This window comes from Halichoeres trimaculatus, unplaced genomic scaffold, assembly GCF_033239565.1.
Source record: "Halichoeres trimaculatus isolate MK-OKI-2021-1 unplaced genomic scaffold, fHalTri1.1 fHalTri1_scaffold_6, whole genome shotgun sequence".
In the NCBI taxonomy this organism is placed as follows: domain Eukaryota; kingdom Metazoa; phylum Chordata; class Actinopteri; order Labriformes; family Labridae; genus Halichoeres; species Halichoeres trimaculatus.
Window position 1 is genome coordinate 7598118 of NW_027437184.1, and position 20417 is coordinate 7618534.

The window sequence follows — 20417 nt, forward strand, 5'->3', positions numbered from 1 at the left end:
TAAAGATACAAGATCTCTGCTCTATATAAATACTTTCACCAAACTATCTTCCTGAAGCAGTGATGGAGGAGTGCACAGAGCCCGGAGAGGAACTGAGTTTTTATCTGTATAGGCATGTTAATGATAACAATGACTCACCATCGTCAGCTCGGAACCGAAACATTCAGTTTAATTAATTATTGGCTCTCTATTACTCTGAAACTCTGCCATCACATTTTAAGCTCTTCTCTCTCATTCTCTCCTCTCTCTGGAGGATGAGGAGGCTGTTAAGTGAGATCTTGGCAGCAGTGGCTGCAGCTTTAATAGTTCTCTTTAATATTGTGTCTATTCACAGCTGAGCGGCTACGATATGTCTTCACTGGACGAGTTTCAACTGGAAATCTAGAGTGTCAAACTCTCAAAGAAAAAAAAAATCTTTCCAGGAAAATAGTTCTTTATTTTTGCAGCTGTATCAGGAAATGTCTTCACTTGATGTTTTGGACTAAACCTGTGAGTCATTCTGCACAATTCACTAAATCTCACCTGGAGCAACTGTACTGTTCAACTCCACAGCTGAGACTCACACTGAACTCCTTATCCGAGCTTGAGTCATGACCAACCCACACATCCTGGCTGCTGCAGCCAATAGAGCGGGCGACCACGTAAAAGGAAGTGCTGCTAGCGTGGAGCGATTTCCATCTCTCAGTTTCTACATGTATGCTCCCCTGTTTTAATCAATCAAAGCCTTTTCCCAAGGATCTGAATTGACTTATTCCTCTTATGTGAGTCATTAAAATGGAGCAGGTCTGATTCAGTTAGCACAGAGACTCGCCTGCAAAGATGGTGAAGCTGTAGATGGACTTATGCATATCAGCTGTAAGTAAGACTTAATATCCCAAACTGTAACGAGGACCAATCAGATGTAAGGCTGGAGTCAGACGTCAGGTTCATGTCATTTCAAGACCTACGGGACTGTCAAGTAAGACTTATTGCAATGATTGACAAGCTTTATTCTGGTAAAAGTGTGCAAAGTACCTGTTCTCAACTGATTAATATTATTAGAGGCAGCAGGCTATGAAAAAGGCTATACTCAGCCCTGGAGTTTGACAGGCATGTGCTACGGCAGCTACTTTATCATCATAACTTTTTCTCCCTTACTCTGTTGGAGTGAGATGAGGAATTATCTTTTTAACTGTGGATGTGCAAAGCCAAACCAAAAACTATGAGTCCATAAAATTAGTTCTTTCAAGGAAAAAAAGTTCAAAGTGGGTTAAAAACGAATGCATTAACAGACTATCTATTCAATGAGTAAAAACCATTTACTGAAGAGGTTTTATTGAAGAGCTGTTGAAATCTTACTTTTTAAAATAATTTGACATTTGACATCCAAATAAACACTTTTTTTTAATAGTTTGAACATCATTGATTGAGCATAAGTGGAAGTAGCTCTCTTGGTATCTTTTTGAAGTGAGCACAAGGGAAAAGTGAAAATGCAGAGGTGGTTACTGGCAGCTTCATTGAAGGGCAATCATGCAGGAAGCTTTTTGTTTGTATTGTTCTGGAAAAGTGATGAAGATTTGATGTCGGGCCTTGGACACCTTGAAAAGTTTGAATAAAAAAAAATTTTTTTTTTCTTTTTATCTAGCCATACCTTCATGGTCAAAATCTAACTGATCAAAAAATCCTCAAAAAGTGTAAAATTAACAAACCCTACCCTGACTGGCTACCAGTGTCTCTTTGGATTGATTTTAAGGTTCTCGTACTGGTTTTTAAATTTCTTAGTGGTCTTGCACCTTCCGATTTACCTGTCTTGCTTTGAGCCCTCAGGTCTTCAGGTCAAGGATTTTATCAGTACCAAAAGTTGACACAAAGACCCACGGTGAGGCAGCTTTTAAAATATTATGGCCCACGACTGTTGAAAAGCCTGCCTGAATACCTAAGGGCTACAACCAAGCTGAAACATTTTGAAAAGCAAACTTAAAACTTACCTTTTTAGTTTGCTTTTAACTTAGTTTTGCTTTGACTTATTTATCTATTAATCTAAAAAAAGTTTGGAGTCTCTTCTACTCAAAGGCATATAATCTTAACCTTTAGTTTAATATATATTTATCTTTTTATCTGTTTTTATTTAATTATTCATCTTCTGATTTACTGCACTGCTACTTTCAGCTTTTTAATTCTGTATCCTAAAGTTTTAGTTTTACATCTTTTTTTCTTTTACTGCTTTAGTCTTTAATATTTTATTATCCTATTAGTTTCTTTTAATTTGGTTGTTTTATTTTCTTATTTTGAGTTTTTTTTTTTAACTTTACCTTCAGTGTTTCCTCATTAAGGTCTCCAGATAGTATTTCCACAGTTCCTCAGGTCATCTGCACAGATTTTAATAAAATTGTGTCCACCTTGTGCCCTAGGGGGTGTGGTTTGGTGGGTTGGAGGTTTATTAGGTCACTTATGATTATTATCATTGTTATTTGTTTGCTTGTTTGTTTTCTTTCCTTTTGTCAAGTACTTTGTGTTGCCACTGTTGTGCATGAAAATTGCTTTATAAATACAGTTTGATTGATTGATTGGTTGATTGACTGATTGACATATTAAGTGTGTTGGTAAAAAGCCAAATGCCAACACATTCTTAGGACTATATGTTTTTTCTTTTAATTGTTTCAGAAAATTTAGTTAATCTCTGGAAACTATCTCATCATGATCCTGTCAGAATTCTTTTTTGGATGCAAACAACCAACCAAAAGAAAATCCCATTCAGACACACAGCCTTTGGTTGGTGCTGCATCCAAAATGATCAAGTAAACAAAAACCTTTTAAAGAGGAGCTCCCTGGTGAGCAAATCTTTAAATCTGCTCACCAAGAGGCTCCCACTGAAGGGTTTATTTAATACAGAGACATTTCAATCCAACATCCTCCTCAGACTTTCAAGGGAGACTTGGCCATCCATGACCCTGTCACTAGCTCACTGGTTTTCTCTCCTTTTACATCTTGTGGTAAGTACTGACCCCTGCAGAGTGAGAGCTGCTGTTTTTAGAGGTGCTTTGACCCTGTCACTGAAACATCAATATTTGGTCCTCTTCAAAGTTACTATTATCCTTACACGCATAGAAGCTACATTGTATAGCAGAAGCCCACATTTTATATTTCAACTCTGAAAACAGATCTTATTACAAGTTGCTACTGCATACTATGAGAGTCAGGGGCTGATTCACCACAGGATTGTGCAGCTGTTGCACCAAAGCCTTTCAAATCAACTAGAAAGAGGTTTGTCTAATTTACAAAGCATGAGAAAAGTTTTGATGCTTCTCTGTGCACCTGTTTTTTATACATTTAAGGGAACCAGTGTGCATTTTTGCCCCAGACTGAATTCTATAAAAACAAAACTTGACTAATTCGGCAAGCCACATAAAAACAAACAAACACCTGAACTAATATATTTATTACACACATAAAATTTTGATAAAATATTATAAGAAGTCAGAAGGGTTTGTCAAATACGGAACCCAAAAGATTCATAGTTAAATAAATAAAAACTATATTTTTCAATAAATACTATTTTAATAAATAACAGACAAATATATGAGATGGCCATTGGATTGTAAAATAAAACTATGAAATAAAAATCTATTTTTTATTATTATTTTGTATTATTATTTTATAAAAGCTTGTGAAAAAAAATAAAAAGCCAGTATTTTAAAAAGTCTGAAATTGTTAAAAAATATTAAATATTCAATTATAATAATTCATTATTAAAGCATAATTAAAAAATCATTACAATATTACCTTATTTTACAATATTATTGCCTTATTATGTATTCGTCTATTATTTATTAAAATAGTGTTTGTTTCAAAATGTTGTTTTTATTTATTTAATTATGAAACTTTGTGGGTTCTGTAGTCAGAAGAGGTCAAGAAGCCAATAAATACTAATAATCTGAACTAACAGCCCCACGAAGTTGGCGTGAAATATTCACCATCAGCTCTGCACGGCAAGTTTCATAAAAGTTACACTTCTTAAACTTCTCTGGGATCGAAAAAAATGACCTTGAACAAGCAATGACACTATTTGTACAAGAAATCTGTAAAAAGATGATAGATAAGTTCAGACTCCTACCTTACAGACAGTATTTCTGATCAGACTTGAACAGAGCAGGACCATCATATATACAATATTTCCTTGACCTCAATTCATCTCTGACAATTACTAAACCTCAATTATACACACTGGTCTTCACTTAAGGAAGTGGACTGCATAAAATACTGTTTTTACAGGAACAAAGAACTAGATTAAATTATTCATGACAGAGCTTTGTTTTCTAAATTGGTCCAATATCTATGATTCATTTTTAATGTATTTTCCAAACTCAAATTAGAAACCAGCACATAACAGAATTTTTTTCACAGACTCAGTTTAATGAAAGTCTGAGGGGGTTTGCATGTCTTATTACAAACAGATTGTTAAGTAAAGCTGCAGTGATAGAGCTGTTGAAAAGGAATTGTGCTTGGGCAAAGAAAACACCACAATAAAGAACAAACTGATAAATTACAGAGGAAAGAGGCAATCTTGCCTCAAAATAAAGAATGATTGGACGGAGAAAATTAGTTTTTCAATTTGAGGCAAAAAGGCGTAATTAAACAGTTTTTCAATGGTTTAACTGGTAAAGAGGGTTGAGGGTTGATTGGATTAAACTGGTCTTGGGTTCATGGAAGGAAGTAGGAAACAGCTCTTTCCCACAAGTTCTAAGAAAGAGATTAATCCAATTGTTCAGATGTCCACATGAGTATCACTTTGTCAACAGGGCACCAAAACCAATGCAAACCAAAGTTCCTTACAGGAGCTTTGAATTGATCTTTGGTTTATGCTGAACTGGAAGGAAGTGGAAGGCACAGGAAGCTGTTGACAGAGCAGAGGCAAGGCTAACATCTTGGTGGGCAACACGGCAGGAGGCTGGGACTTGGCAGCTTCCTCAAGCCCCGCTGTGACAAAGCCAGAGGAAGAGAGGAGCGGCAAATGGTACTGGACGAGATTAGAGCAGAGATAGAGGAAGACCGGCGCCTGGACGATGTGGGAGCATGCAGAACAGCGTAAAGTCCCCTGGCCAGAGCTCTGGAGACTTGAACCCCAGCACATCAAGTTCCTCATCAAGTTCAGTCCGTGTATGACATTCTACCTAGTCCAACCAATCTGAAGCGCTGGGGCTTAGCAGACACTACTGCATGCCAGCTGTGCCAGAAGAGAGCCACCCTGGAGCACATCCTCCGTTGCTGTCCGAAGGCCTTGGGGAAGGGCGGTACCACTGGCGTCACAATCAGGTCCTCAAAGCCCTGGCAGACATGCTAAGCACAGCAATTACCAACCGCAAGTACTCGCACGCTCCCAAGCAGTCCGTGGCCTTCTTCAGAGCTGGGGAGATAGCACAACATCAGCCAAGTTTCTTCAGATGGCTTCTTACCACTGTGCCAGAGCTCCAAGTCGACTTAGGAAGACAGCTCAAGTTCCCAGAGCACATCTCGGCCACTGCGCTCCAACCAGACATGGTATTAACATCAGAGTCAACAAAGCAAGTGATGCTGGTAGAGCTCACAGTCCCCTGGGAAGACAGAGTGGAGGAGGCCAATGAACGCAAGAGGGACAAATACGCTGAGTTGGTGAACGAATGCCAGAGCAAAGGCTGGAAAGCCCAATGCGAACCAGTCGAGGTGCGTTGCTGAGGTTTCCCTAGCCAGTCACTACCTGCACCCTAAAACTCCTTGGAGTAAAAGGTCAACTGTGCAGACGAGCCATCAAAAACATGATAGAGGCTGCGGAGAAAGCCTATAGATGGTTATGGATCCAGAGGGGGGATCCATGAAAGACTGGTCCATCAAAGACCCGAAACATCCTATGACCTCAGGTTCATCACTGATGATGTGTCCAAGTAGCACCTAGGGGTGTATACAACAGCTAACTATTTTCTGTTGTTGTCATTTTCTTTTTCTTTTTCAAGGCTCATAGTCACTTTGTGCTATCTGGCTTTTCAACTCCTAACACAAATATTTTTACTGTTTCTCAGGCCCCTTTCAGACATAAAAAAGTGCAATTATAAAGTCAGCATTTCACAGAGGAGTAGTTTTATCGTGCAAAAACTTGTAATTAAAAAAAGGATAAAATATGCATCTGTTCTCCCTGTCTCTCAAAACATCTAATGCCAGTCAGCCAGAATTTAGTATTTCACTGTCCTCAAGTCTTCAACATTTAATGACTGAGACATTTAATTGATGCACTCAGAGTTACAGTTGCCACTGAAGCAGCTGCAGCATTGACAGGAGAAGCAATAAGAAAAATCAATGGTGAGAAAGACCAATACGGGATTTAGCAAACAAATTAAATCAAGGAATTGGTATATCTAGAATCTGACAGAGAAAAATCATCCCTGGTTGGCTGGGCAGCAGCCAGAGAGTCGAAGCAGAGCGGTATAGAAAATAACCACCATAAATCGAGATGGCCCGATGCCCACTCTGCTGTCCAACACTCCTGCCAAGACCGGCTCCTCTGATGCCGTTTTCCTCAATGCAAGCCTTCCAGGCAGACAGAGAGGAAGAACTATTGCTGCTGACGGCAGCCATAGCTGTCTGAAGGAACACTTCATCATAACAAACACAGGACGAGAAATCAAAGAGGACGACACCTACTGGCTCATATTTTATCATCTATTCAGTCAAAATTGGTTATGAATTAAAATCTAGTTATGATTTAGTTAATGTACTCCACCATCGATATGCTGTTATTAAGTTATTTACATTTAGTGATGAATCAGTGTTACTTTGGGTGCCCAAAGGAGGCCTGGGAACACTATTGATTTAACTGCAACACTAATCTGCTTTGATTTCGTGGAGCTCTTGATTTAAAGGATGGTGCCCCCAAGACTTTTCTGCTCCAAAGAAATTTATCTAAATAAAAACAGAAACTAAATAAGGAAGTTAAAATGTAACTGTAAGGCTTTTTTTGGATTATTTATGTTTATGATGACTACTTGCAGAGTCAGAGTGAAATTAAGAATGATCCTTTTTTAAAATCATATTTCAAAAGTAGAATTTGATTTTTCACATTGCGAGGGAAAAGGTGTCAGAAAAATTGTCAGAATTTTGACAGACTTCTTTGACAGAATTTTTTGAGCAATGACATAAAAAACTGACGGTTGCCCCTCATTTTGATGAATTAGAAAACCTGCAAGCCGTTCATTAATTGCATACAGCTCCTGTCCAGTTGGTGGCGGGCCTGCATAATTAATGAGATTATTTTATAGTTTGTTTGCCATGGGTTGTTGCTGACAGGGCTTAAGACCGATGGTGTTGATGCGTTGGGGTGCATTTGTGGCCACTACGACTCTAGTACCTCTCTCGTACATCGGGATTGTATGCTCCAGGATTTCCTGCTGGTTCTGGCAGGGTTAGGAAACCCATCTTTTTAAGAGTCGTGCTGACTGCTTACTACTCCTCTGGGTGAAATGTTTCCAGACTTTTAAAACACTTACTGAAGTAGCACTGGTCATTCCAGTTTGTAGAGCAAACAGACACATGAAGTCTGCTGTCTGAAGCAAAGACACAAAACGTGATGCTGATCTCCTCTGCTGCTCTCTTGATTGATCACCTTGGTTACGCCAAAACGAGCATCCACTTTAAAATGATGCAGCCCAGGAAAAAAGTTTGAGCTGAGGAAAACTGGTTCCATTATTTGTCTTATTTTCTCTTTCTGCTCAATGAGCAACATAATTGGCTTGCATAATTAATGGTACAAGTCACGTTTGTGATGGCATGCTAACATATATCATCAATAATTAAAAAGCCTCATCATCAATTTTTTAAATTCAGGGATCATCGTTCACTATGATGGAATTTTTACGACCCTGTCCATCAAAAGTGAAAGATCTAGCACAACTTCTGGTCTGCATGTGTTTCTCAGTGGCCTGCCCAAAAAGCCAAATCAGAGATTTTAGCAAGATCAACACAAAATTTGCACAACTTATAGCACCCCTAGTTGATTAAGCTCCTTAAAACTGGAAATTTGTGACAGATGTCTGTCTAACATGAGTCTGGTTCTGTCCGAGGTTTCTGCCTGTTAAAGGGAAGTTTTCCCTTGCCATTGTAACTTGCTAAATGCTGCAAAGTCCTGTACTAATGGTGGATTAAGATGAGATAAGACTCCTTATCTCGTCTTGATGTTGGGTTTCTCCTAATAAAATTGTATTAACATTTACGGGTCAAGACCTGTAAATGTTTTTGTAAAGTGTCTTGAAATAACGTTTGTTATGATTTGGCGCTATACAAATAAAGATTGATTGATTGATTGATTGATTCCAACAAGACAATAGTGAATGAGGTTTTCAGTATGTTGGGCTCCAGATTGCTTTTAAAAAGTCTTAAAGTGACAGTAGCTGAGTGAAAGCATTTCAGACAGAGGCTGAAATTAGTGTTTTCAAGACACCAGCTGAGGATATGTAAAGAATTAATTGGCAATTTAAAAAAAATCTTAAAATGAAAGCAACACTTTATCTCTGAATTATTTTTCATTGTAGGACAAAAACAAGCCAGTCATATTTTAGCCATAATGCTATAATGCTCAACTACCAGTATGTAAACAAGCACAGATCATAGGTGACATCGTCCTTAACCACATGTTACAAAGATAATTTGAGGTCAGATGTCTTTTTCTTTTTAACACTTGTGTCCACACATCATCAGATAACTTGAATTTGCCATCTTATTTGAATTGGCACACGGGGAAACTTGACATATGTTTGGCGATGAAGGATGCACGAATATATCCTTTTAAGCCCAGGAAAAGTAGGACGTATTTGTCGGTCATATTTGAAGGAACTTTCAAAATGGGACAACCTTTGATGCTCTGATGGTCTTCATGGAGGCTGCAAAGATTTGGGACACTGCTACAGAAACTGTAAGCTTACCCTGAGATTTTAGCTCTACACAAACACCGGCTTCTTTCCATCCTCTGCTGCTTTGGGGTTTTGGTTTCCTGAGTATCCAAACTTAATTTAACACTTTAATGTGGGAGCCAGAGAGCAGAACAACACGTGAAAAAAACCAAGCTTTGGGATCCATGGCCCTATAAATGATTAATCTTATTTATTATGGTATGTACTTGGTTTATTTTTAATGTACAGTAGAAGCCTTGAAACAGCTTTGTTTGGATGCATATTCTTGTTCAGCTTGTTGACAATATGCTTGAGAAACAATTTGAGCTTCCTCTGATGAAAATAGATGTAAATATCTCTCGCACAGGAGGACGTGTTAGGTTTCTGCTGTACACACTTTTTTGCCAAATACAGTACGTGTAGGCTGACAAATAGAAAGCTGTTTCATAATATTTGTTTTTTTATCAGTCATTAATTGTTAAAAAAAAAAAAAGTAAAAGAAAAAGAAAAAAACTTTTGGCTAGTCTGCGAGTAAGTCAGATTTGGTTGGACTTTTTGGAATTTGAAGCGACAGCTATTTGAAAAATTTATAATTAGTGTTAAAATCAGTTCAAATAAGGGTCTGATGTAAAACAGAGTCAAGAGCGAGTCCTCACAGGTGTACTTGAACTGCAGGTTTCTCTTTTAAAATCCAAATCAAAGGAAATGTTTTCTTCCCTGTAACCCATTCAGCCCATTCAGAGGCTGCAAATTAACGTCATCAGTACCGTCATCACGGAGGCTTACCTTGGCTTTGTTAATGGTGCAGTGCAGTGCATTGTTCTCCTGGTCGTATTGCAGGCTGAACTCCAAGGTCCCCAACGTAGCTGTGAAGACAGAGACGGAGGGAAAAAGAGAGACAGAAATAAGTGGCCAGGAAAGAAATCTTTACAGAAACCAACATCATGGGGAAGGAACCCTAACGTGGCTGCTGTCATTGTTTGAAAGACCTGATGGGAAATCTAACAGCAGTCTTAGGCGGTGATGCTGGATAATAGCTTCTCAAGCCCATAGTGGTGCACAGAGAATTGAGTATTTATCTGTTTTTCTGTCTCAGCAGCATCAATAAAAGAGAAGACATTTTTAAAACATCTTGTATTTGTTGTCTCAGTTTACCTTTCACATTGACTCAATTGAACAACCTAAGAGTTTCATGTCTTCAGTATACCATAACCAGTGGTGTGCGGTCGGGGGAGGCAGTGCCTCCACTAGGCTAACAAGAAAAAAATATATATTTTTTTATACAAAAATATTTTTTTCAGTTGTTCTTATACAATTTGTCATAATTAAAAAATAAACAAGGAAATTGCTGATTTGTCAATAAGAGGGAGGCTAACAGAGGGGACGGACAGCGTTTTGCGCTGGCTTTATGCTTTTAACGTGTGTCGATGGCAGAGACTCCGAGAGAGAGAGAGAGACCGTTTACCTGAAATCACGTTTTGCAGGTTTCGTGCATGCGTACTAAAGTCTCACGCTGATTAACGTGGGCATCGATGAGGCACAGGAGAAAGAAAAACACAACCAAAAAACACCAAACAGCTTTTCACATAATGAGGGTGAAGCTTGGCTCAACTTTCACTCACTTTCGGGCACTTGGAGAACAAAACCAAGCAGAAATTGACCATTTATCATCTGGTATCAACAGACAATTGAGGGACAGGTGAAGTTTGATTTCATAAGTCTGTGATGATGGCACAAGATGTTTGACCACAGTAAGTGATGACGAATCACTTAAAAAACAGTTAACGCTCATGGTTAATAAATATGTCAGTAAGAACTGCTGGTTCTTGGTCATTTTCACCAAATCAGACGTAGCCCTCTTTGAAGAAAGTCTGTATACTTCTGCTCTATACCGTGCTGATGAAAGGCGCCTGGTGCTCCCATCACAACATGACCCTAAGTCACTAACCAAACTCTTCTCTTCTGTTGTCTCCCGGTGGTGGAATGATTTATTTGATCCACAGAGTCTCTCTACCTTTAAGTAAGAGCTGAGGACCCAGCTCTGTCAGGGTCACCTATACACCAAAGCTGGGCTCGACTCCTCTGTAGTCTCCGGTGGTGGAATGAGTCACTCAGCCACATTTGATCTCAGAGTTTCTTTCCACTTTGAGAAAGTTTCAGACCTGGATCTTTGGGAACAACTCCTCAAGAGATGACGATGCAAATGGTACAAATGACAATGACAGGCTGTTGCTGATGCTATAATGGTGATGATGTATGGACATACTGAAGAAAAAAACTGCCTCTATACATCCGACGCATCTTCAGCACTCATCAATGTTGTTTCCTGTCAAGGTCCTTGCTTATAACAATTTTACACTCAGATTTATGTTGTGCCAGACAAAATATCTTCAACATGTAAATGTAGATTTGTTATATGATGAACAGAGATGGATACCTTACACATCTGAAATGATACCGTACTGATGCCTGGGACCTGGCAATCAGTTCTGGTACTCAACGGAACAAATTTTTGATACTTTGTTGTGTTTATGTGGTAAAAAGTATCAATTTGTTCAATAATAAAATGTAATTTTTTTCAATTTAACATATTTATTCTTTGATATATAACCTTGAAATGCTGTGTTCATGTCCAGAATGGAAAATCGCCTACTCTTCCACTCCCTCACAGTCACTAGGATGCATTGAGGTACCTAAACATGGTGCCTTTTGATTTTATGTGACCCGGTACTTGGTACTTTTGACAGAATTGTGTTGGTACCTATAAAAGTACCTACTTCGGTACCAGTGGCGGTTGCTGGTCAGTCAAGGAGGGGAAGCTCATTTTTTTCAGGCCTACATCATAAATTTGTTTATTTATTTAAACGTAAATTCTACCCTCCGTGTCAGCTTGTTAGCAGCTGGAGCTGCTATGTGAGACTACGACAGGCTGTAAGGCCCCGTTTACACGGAGACTCCCGCAACGATTCTTCCTTTGCGTTTTCAAAAGCCACCCGCGTTTACATGAGGACGGCGTGAAAACGATCCGCGTTCATACGACTCCAGGAGGAGAAGTCTCCTCTTCTGTTCTTTCTTTTTCTGCCGTTTTGTTGTGTGAGACGGTCGGCAATCCAACCATAACGCGCATTACCGCCAACTACTGGCTCAACTAGAAATGTGGCTGAGCGCGGAGCCTTCACCTAAAACTGCGAGTGCGCATGCGGTGACGTCAGCGTTTCACCCTGAGACGCTCCGCTCTGTGTTTACACGAAGCTGGATGGAGGAGCAGATTCAGATCTTTCCACTCTGGGGAGCGTTTTCAAAAGTTTGCGTTTTCACTGAAAACGCAACGTGGTCTCGTCTAAACGGAAGGCCAAAACGCAAGGAAATGTTTGCGGAATCGACCGTTTTCGGCGTCGTGTAAACGGGGCCTAAGTGTGAGTGACAAGGGGAGAAGTTCCACAGCTGTAGCTGTAGCTGCTTATTGGTGAAAAGAGAAAGAATCTTTAAACACAACACTCGTCGTTTTTAAGAAAAGTAAACTCGCTGGGGATCGCTAAAGCCTCCAGATCAGTCCAGAATAACTGAGAAGATCCTCCGATAAAGAGTTACACTTCAAGATCGCTGTCTGGCTCATTTCACTGTCAGTCAAAAAGGGATTCGGCCTCAGACAGATCATTCAATCATCATGCAGAAGCTCCATGTCCAGGCCAGCTCACTGCCTCATAGACCCCCAGAGACGCTGAGCGTCTGATGGGCGGGAAAAAGCCCAGCGTTTATCCAATGACCATCCAGTTACCACAGTGGAACAACCCACTCTAGACTAACTCGCTGAAGTCAGAAGACGCTCAGCGTCTGACTGTGTTAAAGAGCTGAGACACTGCGGGGATGAATGAGAAGGAGGTGGAGCCAGTTACCTGTGATAGGAGCTGATTCTGAACAAAAGATGAAGGAATTCTAGTTCATATTTTATCAATGAAATGTTCACACAGCAGAACATATCACCACTTTTTTTAGGGACATTTTAAGGGAAGCTGAGCTTCCCTTGCAGTCTTAGAGCAATCGCCACTGTTCGGTACCCATCCCTAGTGAAAAATACTTTCAATTAAGAGGTGCAATTACAAAAATTGTAGGAGGAAAAGTTGACAACATAAATGGATGGAAGTCTGTTTTTGGAAAAAAAACTGCACTGTTTTAACCTTGTCAAGTTTGCAAGTCTTGCAAGAGCAAGACGCTCAGTAAAAGCAGCAATAATTGGGAAATGCTTCTTCTCAGCAAAGGTTCCAGTCTCCCTTTCCTATTTTTTATGAGATCAAGTCTCCAGCAGAAAGAGACTTCTATGAATGACAGCGTGAATCCTGATTTTAGACAAAGATCAGCACTTTTCAGTAACAAACCAAGTCTAAGGTTGTTTTTCTATTCCAACACTTCCCTGCTGTCTCTCAAAGACATTTTAAAGTTAAAAAGTGATTGTGACTTAAATTTTTGTTTCTTTATTGATGATATTTCAAAAAGCTCTTTGAGAAGTAAATTCCCCTCACATTTTTCAGTCTGGAGCACTGAGCTCCCCTGTGGCACTGAAGGTATGGTTGTGTGAGTGAGGAGAGCTGTGCTGTGTAACAGGTGTCTGAAGCACCAGTGGAACCAGCAGGAAAGAGGAGGTTAGAGAAGGGGCAGGCTGAGTCTCAGAGCCTGGAGAGGGCGAAGCTTCACTGCCTCACTGAAGGAAATCCTGACAGCTGTGACGAGCAAACTGATATTTGGAGAGATATCAAAGCTATCGTCTGAGAAGAAGAGCTTTCAAATGAATTATTCAATCGTGTTTCATAACTCCATGATGATTTTTAAGACGGACCTGATAGACCTGAAACAATCCAAATAATCTTTCTTTGAGTTTTAATGACACAAGATGTTCCAATGTGTTGAAGACAATTTACATGAGGTTACCAATTAAGCTCAATGAGATAGAGCACTTCGGATGCAATGATGTGTGGCCACTTTCATTCACAAATGATTAAACCCACAAGGTAACAATATCCTGGTGTCGTGTTTCCTGCTGGTATGATGTTACTTCACCCAGGCACAAAGACACAACAGAGCTGTGCTGATGCAGCGTTAAATACCTGTTCTACTTGATTTGTGTGGCAGATTGTGAGTGGCTACAATTGTAAAATTAAAAGCATCTATTTTCCATATTTTTACATATAAGAAACATAAATGAGCTTTTAATCTCCAAGGAAACAGTCACAGACTTCTGTAGGATCACCACAGTTCAGCTTATAGCCCTCTTTTCTGCAGGGTGTCAGTGACCCGTGACAGGGACTTCTGATGAGAGCTGCCATCATGCTGGGGGATATGCATCACAGCAGAATGACAATCAGGCACTCACCAATCCAGAGGCATAATTCATGAATAGAATTGTGCAATGGAATGCTAAATATGTGATTGATAAATCAGTCTTTGATAGTATTTTGAGAATTTAATTCTGTTTGTTTGGGATTTTTATCTAAATGAGTTTCCTTTTTGGTACACTTATGGCTACTGTAGCTGTGGGGTTTCCCAGAGGGTTTTGGTTTTACATTCAAGGTGCTGTGGGGCGATGCTGAGGGGATGATGTGAAGGAAAACCATGTTGTGCTATTCACAATACTTATCATGAAAAGTGAGCAGTTTAAGACATAGTTATTGATGCACACTGTTTGGTGATAATGCTTAATGTTATGTAACTTTTGGCATGAAAATAGACACAGAAAAATGTTTGTCGACAATCAAGATTAATCACGCCAGGAACACACCTGGTGCGTCTCCTTTCCAGCCAACTCACACCACCAGACAGCCTGAGCTGCAGGCCCTTAATAAAAAAAGTGATGGCCCTAAAACCTCAATCCTGTTTACTCCTGACCTGGGTCCACACATTTTGTTGCTTTGCTTTTGTAGTCCATCTAAATGCAATCTGTTTTTACAGTTCTACAGTTTCATTTAGCAGATGCTTTGTCCAAAGCAACTCACAACACAAGCAAGACGAGGCAAGTTACTTGGCTGCAGGTGCTGCCATCAAATGAAAGATTTTTTATTTTCTTATTTTTTTGAATAACGTAGAATAATCTAGCCAAAAAAAAACACAATTAATTGCTGTAACAATGTACTTCAACCTTCAACAACATTCAGTATTATGTGTTGAAAATTTACTAAGAGCTGGGTCTGAGACCTTTTGTCTCATTCTACTCCTGAGCCAAAGAAATGCAGCAGGTCCTTTTATTTCTATTTACTTTGCAGACCAAAAGCCTCAGTAAGAGCGGATTGTCAAAGAACAAGGCTCCGCTGCACCTCCCTCTTCTTCTTCTTCGTCGCCACTATTTTCAAACAAATGCGACATATCAGCTAGTTGGTGTTCATGAGCTCACACTTTGATCATTCTGATAAAAAACAAAATATTCCCACACTGGGACTGTGGCAGGCGGCTTAAGAACCGTATCCTTTGTGCCATCACCCATATTAGCGTGTTTCCTCCTTACCCCTCAGGGCGCTCGCTTCAGCTCTCTCCGCGTGTACTAGTAAGCAGCCCTGTCGCAAAAGATGCCAAAGATCGCATTTTTGACAGATGCTCACTCCGCTATAAATCCGCTAAATCCGCTAAAGAACCTATGCACCCCGATGTTAGGAAAGATAGACGTAGTGAGCCATCTTCTCATTCAGCCTCTTTGGTCAAAAGAGAGGAGGAAAACAAACATGCATGCACGTGTCAGTTTATCAAGGCTGGCAAACTTACCAAGGACGTTTTTATTTATCGTTCGGTTAATCGATTTATTGATTATTGTGACAGGCCTAGAGGCATGGTTTGTCAGAACATTTGTTTTTCTGGAAACGCTACATCTGTGCCCTTATCGCACTCGTTATTATAAACTTGCACAGCTTTCTTTAGTGAGCCTTGTTTCAGAATCATGCTTTGAATAGCTTTTTTGAAAAAATAAGTTCTGTTTCTTCTTAGTTTGTAGCCCTCTGTAAATCAACGTAAGTACTGTTTTCTCTGTGAAGTGTTCCTGTTTCTTTCAGTAAATATATGAGTATGAAATATAAGATGCATTAGAGTTAAAGGCAAATAAACAGAGCCTAAAAGAATAACAGCAGAAGTTAAATCCAAAAGTAAGCACAGTAGAAAAGTATAAAAGCCTCTTTCACTGCACTTTATTGAGCCAGAAGTCTCGAGACTGATGAGTCTCTGAAGTATGGGTTTAACCCAAAGGCCATCCTGATGATTCAAAGCAGCATCTCCATCAACATTAGCACCTCTTAAATAGACTCATTGTCAATATTTGCTTTCCTTGCCAAGCATTAAAAGTCTCTTTTTGTGATTATAGTAGTCCTGAGCCTCCTTTACAGCTCTGAATCAATGCTACTCCAGTAAAGCTGAGCTCATCAACAATGAGTGCAACGCTTCACCACCTCCACCCCGGCACACTCTCTCAGACAAAAAAGACATTTAGTTTTCTGCCCACTTTGTTGATGTTGTGCTTCATGATTAATGGATACTGTTATACAAAGTTTTACAACACTGTTTGCTGCTAAATGATGCAGCAAAAGTGCAAAAAAGGCTCAGAGCTTTACTAAATCAAAGCCGTTGAGGTGTCAGATGTGAACGCTCATCGATATTTGTCAGAGTGGATCTTAACTGAATTCATCACCATGTCAGTCATCTCAGTGAACACAAACCACTGCTTAACCTCAGCCCTCAGAGAGACTCAGATGGCACTGCAGAGAAAACACAAGTGAACCAGAAAGTTTGACTGTTGCACCCCGCCGACAGCAACACCAGGGGATGTTGATGCCACACAGTCGGCTGGTTGGTCTGTGCAGCTCTGTGCTCCATTCAGAAAAAAAAGCTGTGCAGATTCTCGTGGTTGAGTCATTTGTTGCTGGTCCTGAGGAAATCCAAGAGCCACCCTGCCATGAAATTCAAAAATCCCACTCATGCTCCCCAGAGGACGCCCACAGCTCTTCTGAGTGACAGCATCCTTGTTTTCAGGTGACACGCAAGCCGTGGAGGTAGATTCAGTAAGAGTTTCCATCCAGATTAGAAAACGAGCTCCACTAATGGAGGTGTTGTGTTGTAATTGGACTGATAAAAGTCCAAACAACAAAGTCAATCTCATCCACGTTTTGCTGTGGGAATTGATTCTGGCTCGAGCTCAAGGCAGAGATGTTTGTACTCCAAAACAAAAACGCTCTGATCCGTCAACTGTTCCTCCAATAAGGGGACACAGCAGTTAACAGGCCGGGATGAATGGATGGCTGAAAAAGTCAGACAGAGGACGGTGGCTGAGAGGCAATAAAAACCTGAGGACCTATTGGTTGTTTTTAAAAGCTATTAAAGGGGACATATCATGCTGATCCATGGTTTAATACTTACATATAAAATAAGTTGAAAACAAGACCTTTCACTCCCTGAATTTTCAAAAACTTAGATATTGTATTTTTTCTGATATCCGAGAACGAGATTTGATGCCTCTGAAAATAGGTCATTGCCATTTGGCTTCGAGATTTCAACCTTCATGACGACACAAGGATCCTTTCTTTTTATTGGAGTAATATGATAAAGCAGCTCCTCCTCTGTGATGTCAGTTAGTCACACAACGCCACCGAGGGATACACCCACCAAGAGCCGAGCATAACGGCGGTAATAACATAGTGACGAACTGACGGTAGAGGCAATCTTTAGACTACACTTTCAGCATGATGGATAAAACAGACAGAGAAAAGTGAAGGAGCAGGATGGAGCCCTGTTATAGAAATAGTTTATTGGTGAAGTCTGCCTATATTTCCACATATAAACTATGTTACAGTACCAGTTTGACTCACCACACTGAAGCGTCCTGAGATGATCTGTGTCGAGGTGGATTTTCTTCCTCCTGAGCTGCAGAACCGTCCGGGTCTGACTCGGGGTCCAATACAAAAGGACGTTTCCTACACTCCATTTTATTAGTGCTATCAATACCTTACGGTGAAGTTTTGGCAAACAGCAAACTTGCTCGGTCTGCCCCATTCAGTATGGCGATTTTGTAAATACTGCCATGCTGCAAAAACCGCCCCCTGGCTCTACCCCCTCCGCCCCTCTGATAGAACTGACCAATCAGAGCACAAAGGGCTGTGACGTTGTGAGGTTACTGTGGCGTCAACAACATGAAAGCATGGATCCATCCTGCCTTGTATCAACAGTTCAGGCTGCTGCTGCTGGTGTAATGGTGTGGGGGATATTTTCTTGGCTCACTTTGGGCCCCTTAGTACCAACTGAGCATGGTTTAAAGTCCACAGCCTACCTGAGTATTGTTGTTGACCATGTCCATCCCTTTATGAGCACAGTGTACCCATCTTCTGATGGCTACTTCCAGCAGGATAACGCTCCATAACATAAAGCTGGAATCATCTCAGACTGGTTTCTTCAACATGACAATGAGTTCCCTGTACTCAAATGTCCTCCACAGTCCCCAGATCTCAATCCAATAGAGCACCTTTGGGATGTGGTGGAAGGGCAGATTCCCATACTGGTACGAGCAAGGTCTACCTAATAAAGTGGACAGTGAGTGTATACCTACTCAACTGATGCTGTTTGTTGCTCAATGAAGCAGGTATAAGGGTGTGAACCTGCAAAGAGCAACTACTCCGGTTAGCTTTGACAGATGAGCATGACTTGTTTTTCCTCAGAATCTGACATCCTCCATTTAGCTGTTAAAAAAATAGAGGGATTTCCTGTTTTCTTGTCTGGTTAGTGAGTCAAATTGCGGATTCCAGTCTCTTTGAAAAATATAAATGTGCAGCATGAATTTTCCTACCACTGCATGGCAGTAGAAACTACAGTTGATTCATTTCTTTGCACACCAAATTCAAACTCAGTCTTTCCGTTCCTTTTTGAACTAGGTTCCTCTCCTTTAAGAAGATTACAGGTGTGTGCACATGATCCAGTATTACCTTGTTAGGGAGATGTTGTAAATCAGAGCTTTGGGTGATTTCATAATGTCTACATTTGTAATGTTCTCTGCAGCTGCAATGAAATGTTGTCAGTCTAGCAGAGGTAATTACGAGCACAGTTTCTACTAAGTATATTTATTTTCACAGTACGACTTCTCTGTTGAAAGAACCTTCAAAATTGTGAATCTCCGTCAAGAGTTAATTAAGCAGATTAATCCAATCTGTCTGGCAGTGATGAAGGAAAATAAAACTTCACTGATTTTGATTAATTCCTCACAGTATTAATATTTAATTCACTGTAACATCGCCTGTGTTTGTCTCAGTGACAGTAGGATTCAAACAGTCTGTGCAGGAGCTGAGTGTAGCACGTATTTTGAACTGGAATTACATGAGCCATCTGGAAAGCTGTGGGGTTTGGCCCAGTAAGATGCAACAGTGCTGTGAACTCTACAGGAGAGTAATAAAGTGGAGTCTCTTTTTTTTTCTATACTTGAGTCATAATCCGGTCTGGCTGTGCAACCTAATTTCTGCAACTCTTGGAAAAGGAAGATAATTCAATTTCAAGTGGCTGCTTAGCGGCATTAAAAGCAATGATTTTCCAATTTTCTACAAAGAATCGTCAATTATGTAATTTCTGGCAAAGAATAGAATTAAATGAAGTTATAATTGCACCCAGGTCTCTTGTTATAAGCTTGCTTTGAGACTTCAAACCAAGAAAGATAGAACACGTGAGAGTGAAAGAGTAATTAAGGGAGCAGTACGGTGCCTGACAAGACTCAAAAATAATGAGATGTTGGAGTCACCTGAATACAGGACATGCACATTGTACATCAGGTGATGGTACCTTTGGGATGAAAACTAAAAAGTGTGAAATGTTACGAGTGCCATCACTTATTCTGAAGTATATACACAGCTCCTGCTGTGTGCAGTGATTCATGTGTCGAGGGAACTCTCTGCCTAAAGCAAGGCAGCAAAGTTTTTAAAGATCCTGCTCCAACTTTCTCTTCAAATGATGGATGAAGGCTTTGAAATGACAGTAAACATCCAGAGGGAGAATATTTTAAGAGCAGGATATTGATTAAGAGTCAAATTTGTTATTAAGTGTAACACATTTAACTCTTTTATTGAGTATGACTATCACTCTGAGAAGAGATGACTCTCTAAGGTCTGAAACCTTGAGATTTGTTGATTTCTTAATGCAGAGATAAAAACTGTCTTTCGCTGTGTCTATCAGGCATGTCAGGAAAACAGATGAGTTTACTTTTTTCAACCGAATGATACTTTAAGGTGGCTCCATGGTAACAAAGATGGACTCCTCAGACTGGCAGCTTTTGCTAGATGTCAATTGGTTCCCCTTGTTCATCCACTTTCCTCTGTCTGAGACAGCAGAGGTCAGAGCCTATCCCAGCTATCCCCACAAAAAGTTGCAGACCTATGCTACAAGTTATTTAGCCGCAGGCACTACCATCAAGTGAAAGATTTAAAAAAACAATAATAATGTAGAATAATCAAGCCAACTAACCACAATTACTAGCTGCAACATTATAATTCAATCTTCAACAACATTCAGTAATCAGTGCAGAAA

At 40.0% G+C, this 20417-nt stretch overlaps 1 protein-coding gene across 1 annotated transcript in view; it reads right to left on the reverse strand.

Annotated features, from left to right (window-relative positions):
- Positions 1-20417, reverse strand: part of doc2b (double C2-like domains, beta) — a 221898-nt gene that overhangs the window by 88198 nt on the left and 113283 nt on the right. Inside the window, exon 3 of the mRNA XM_074672166.1 lies at positions 9678-9757. Within this exon, the coding sequence (XP_074528267.1) occupies positions 9678-9757 (80 nt within the window). The remainder of the gene's footprint in view (positions 1-9677; positions 9758-20417) is intronic.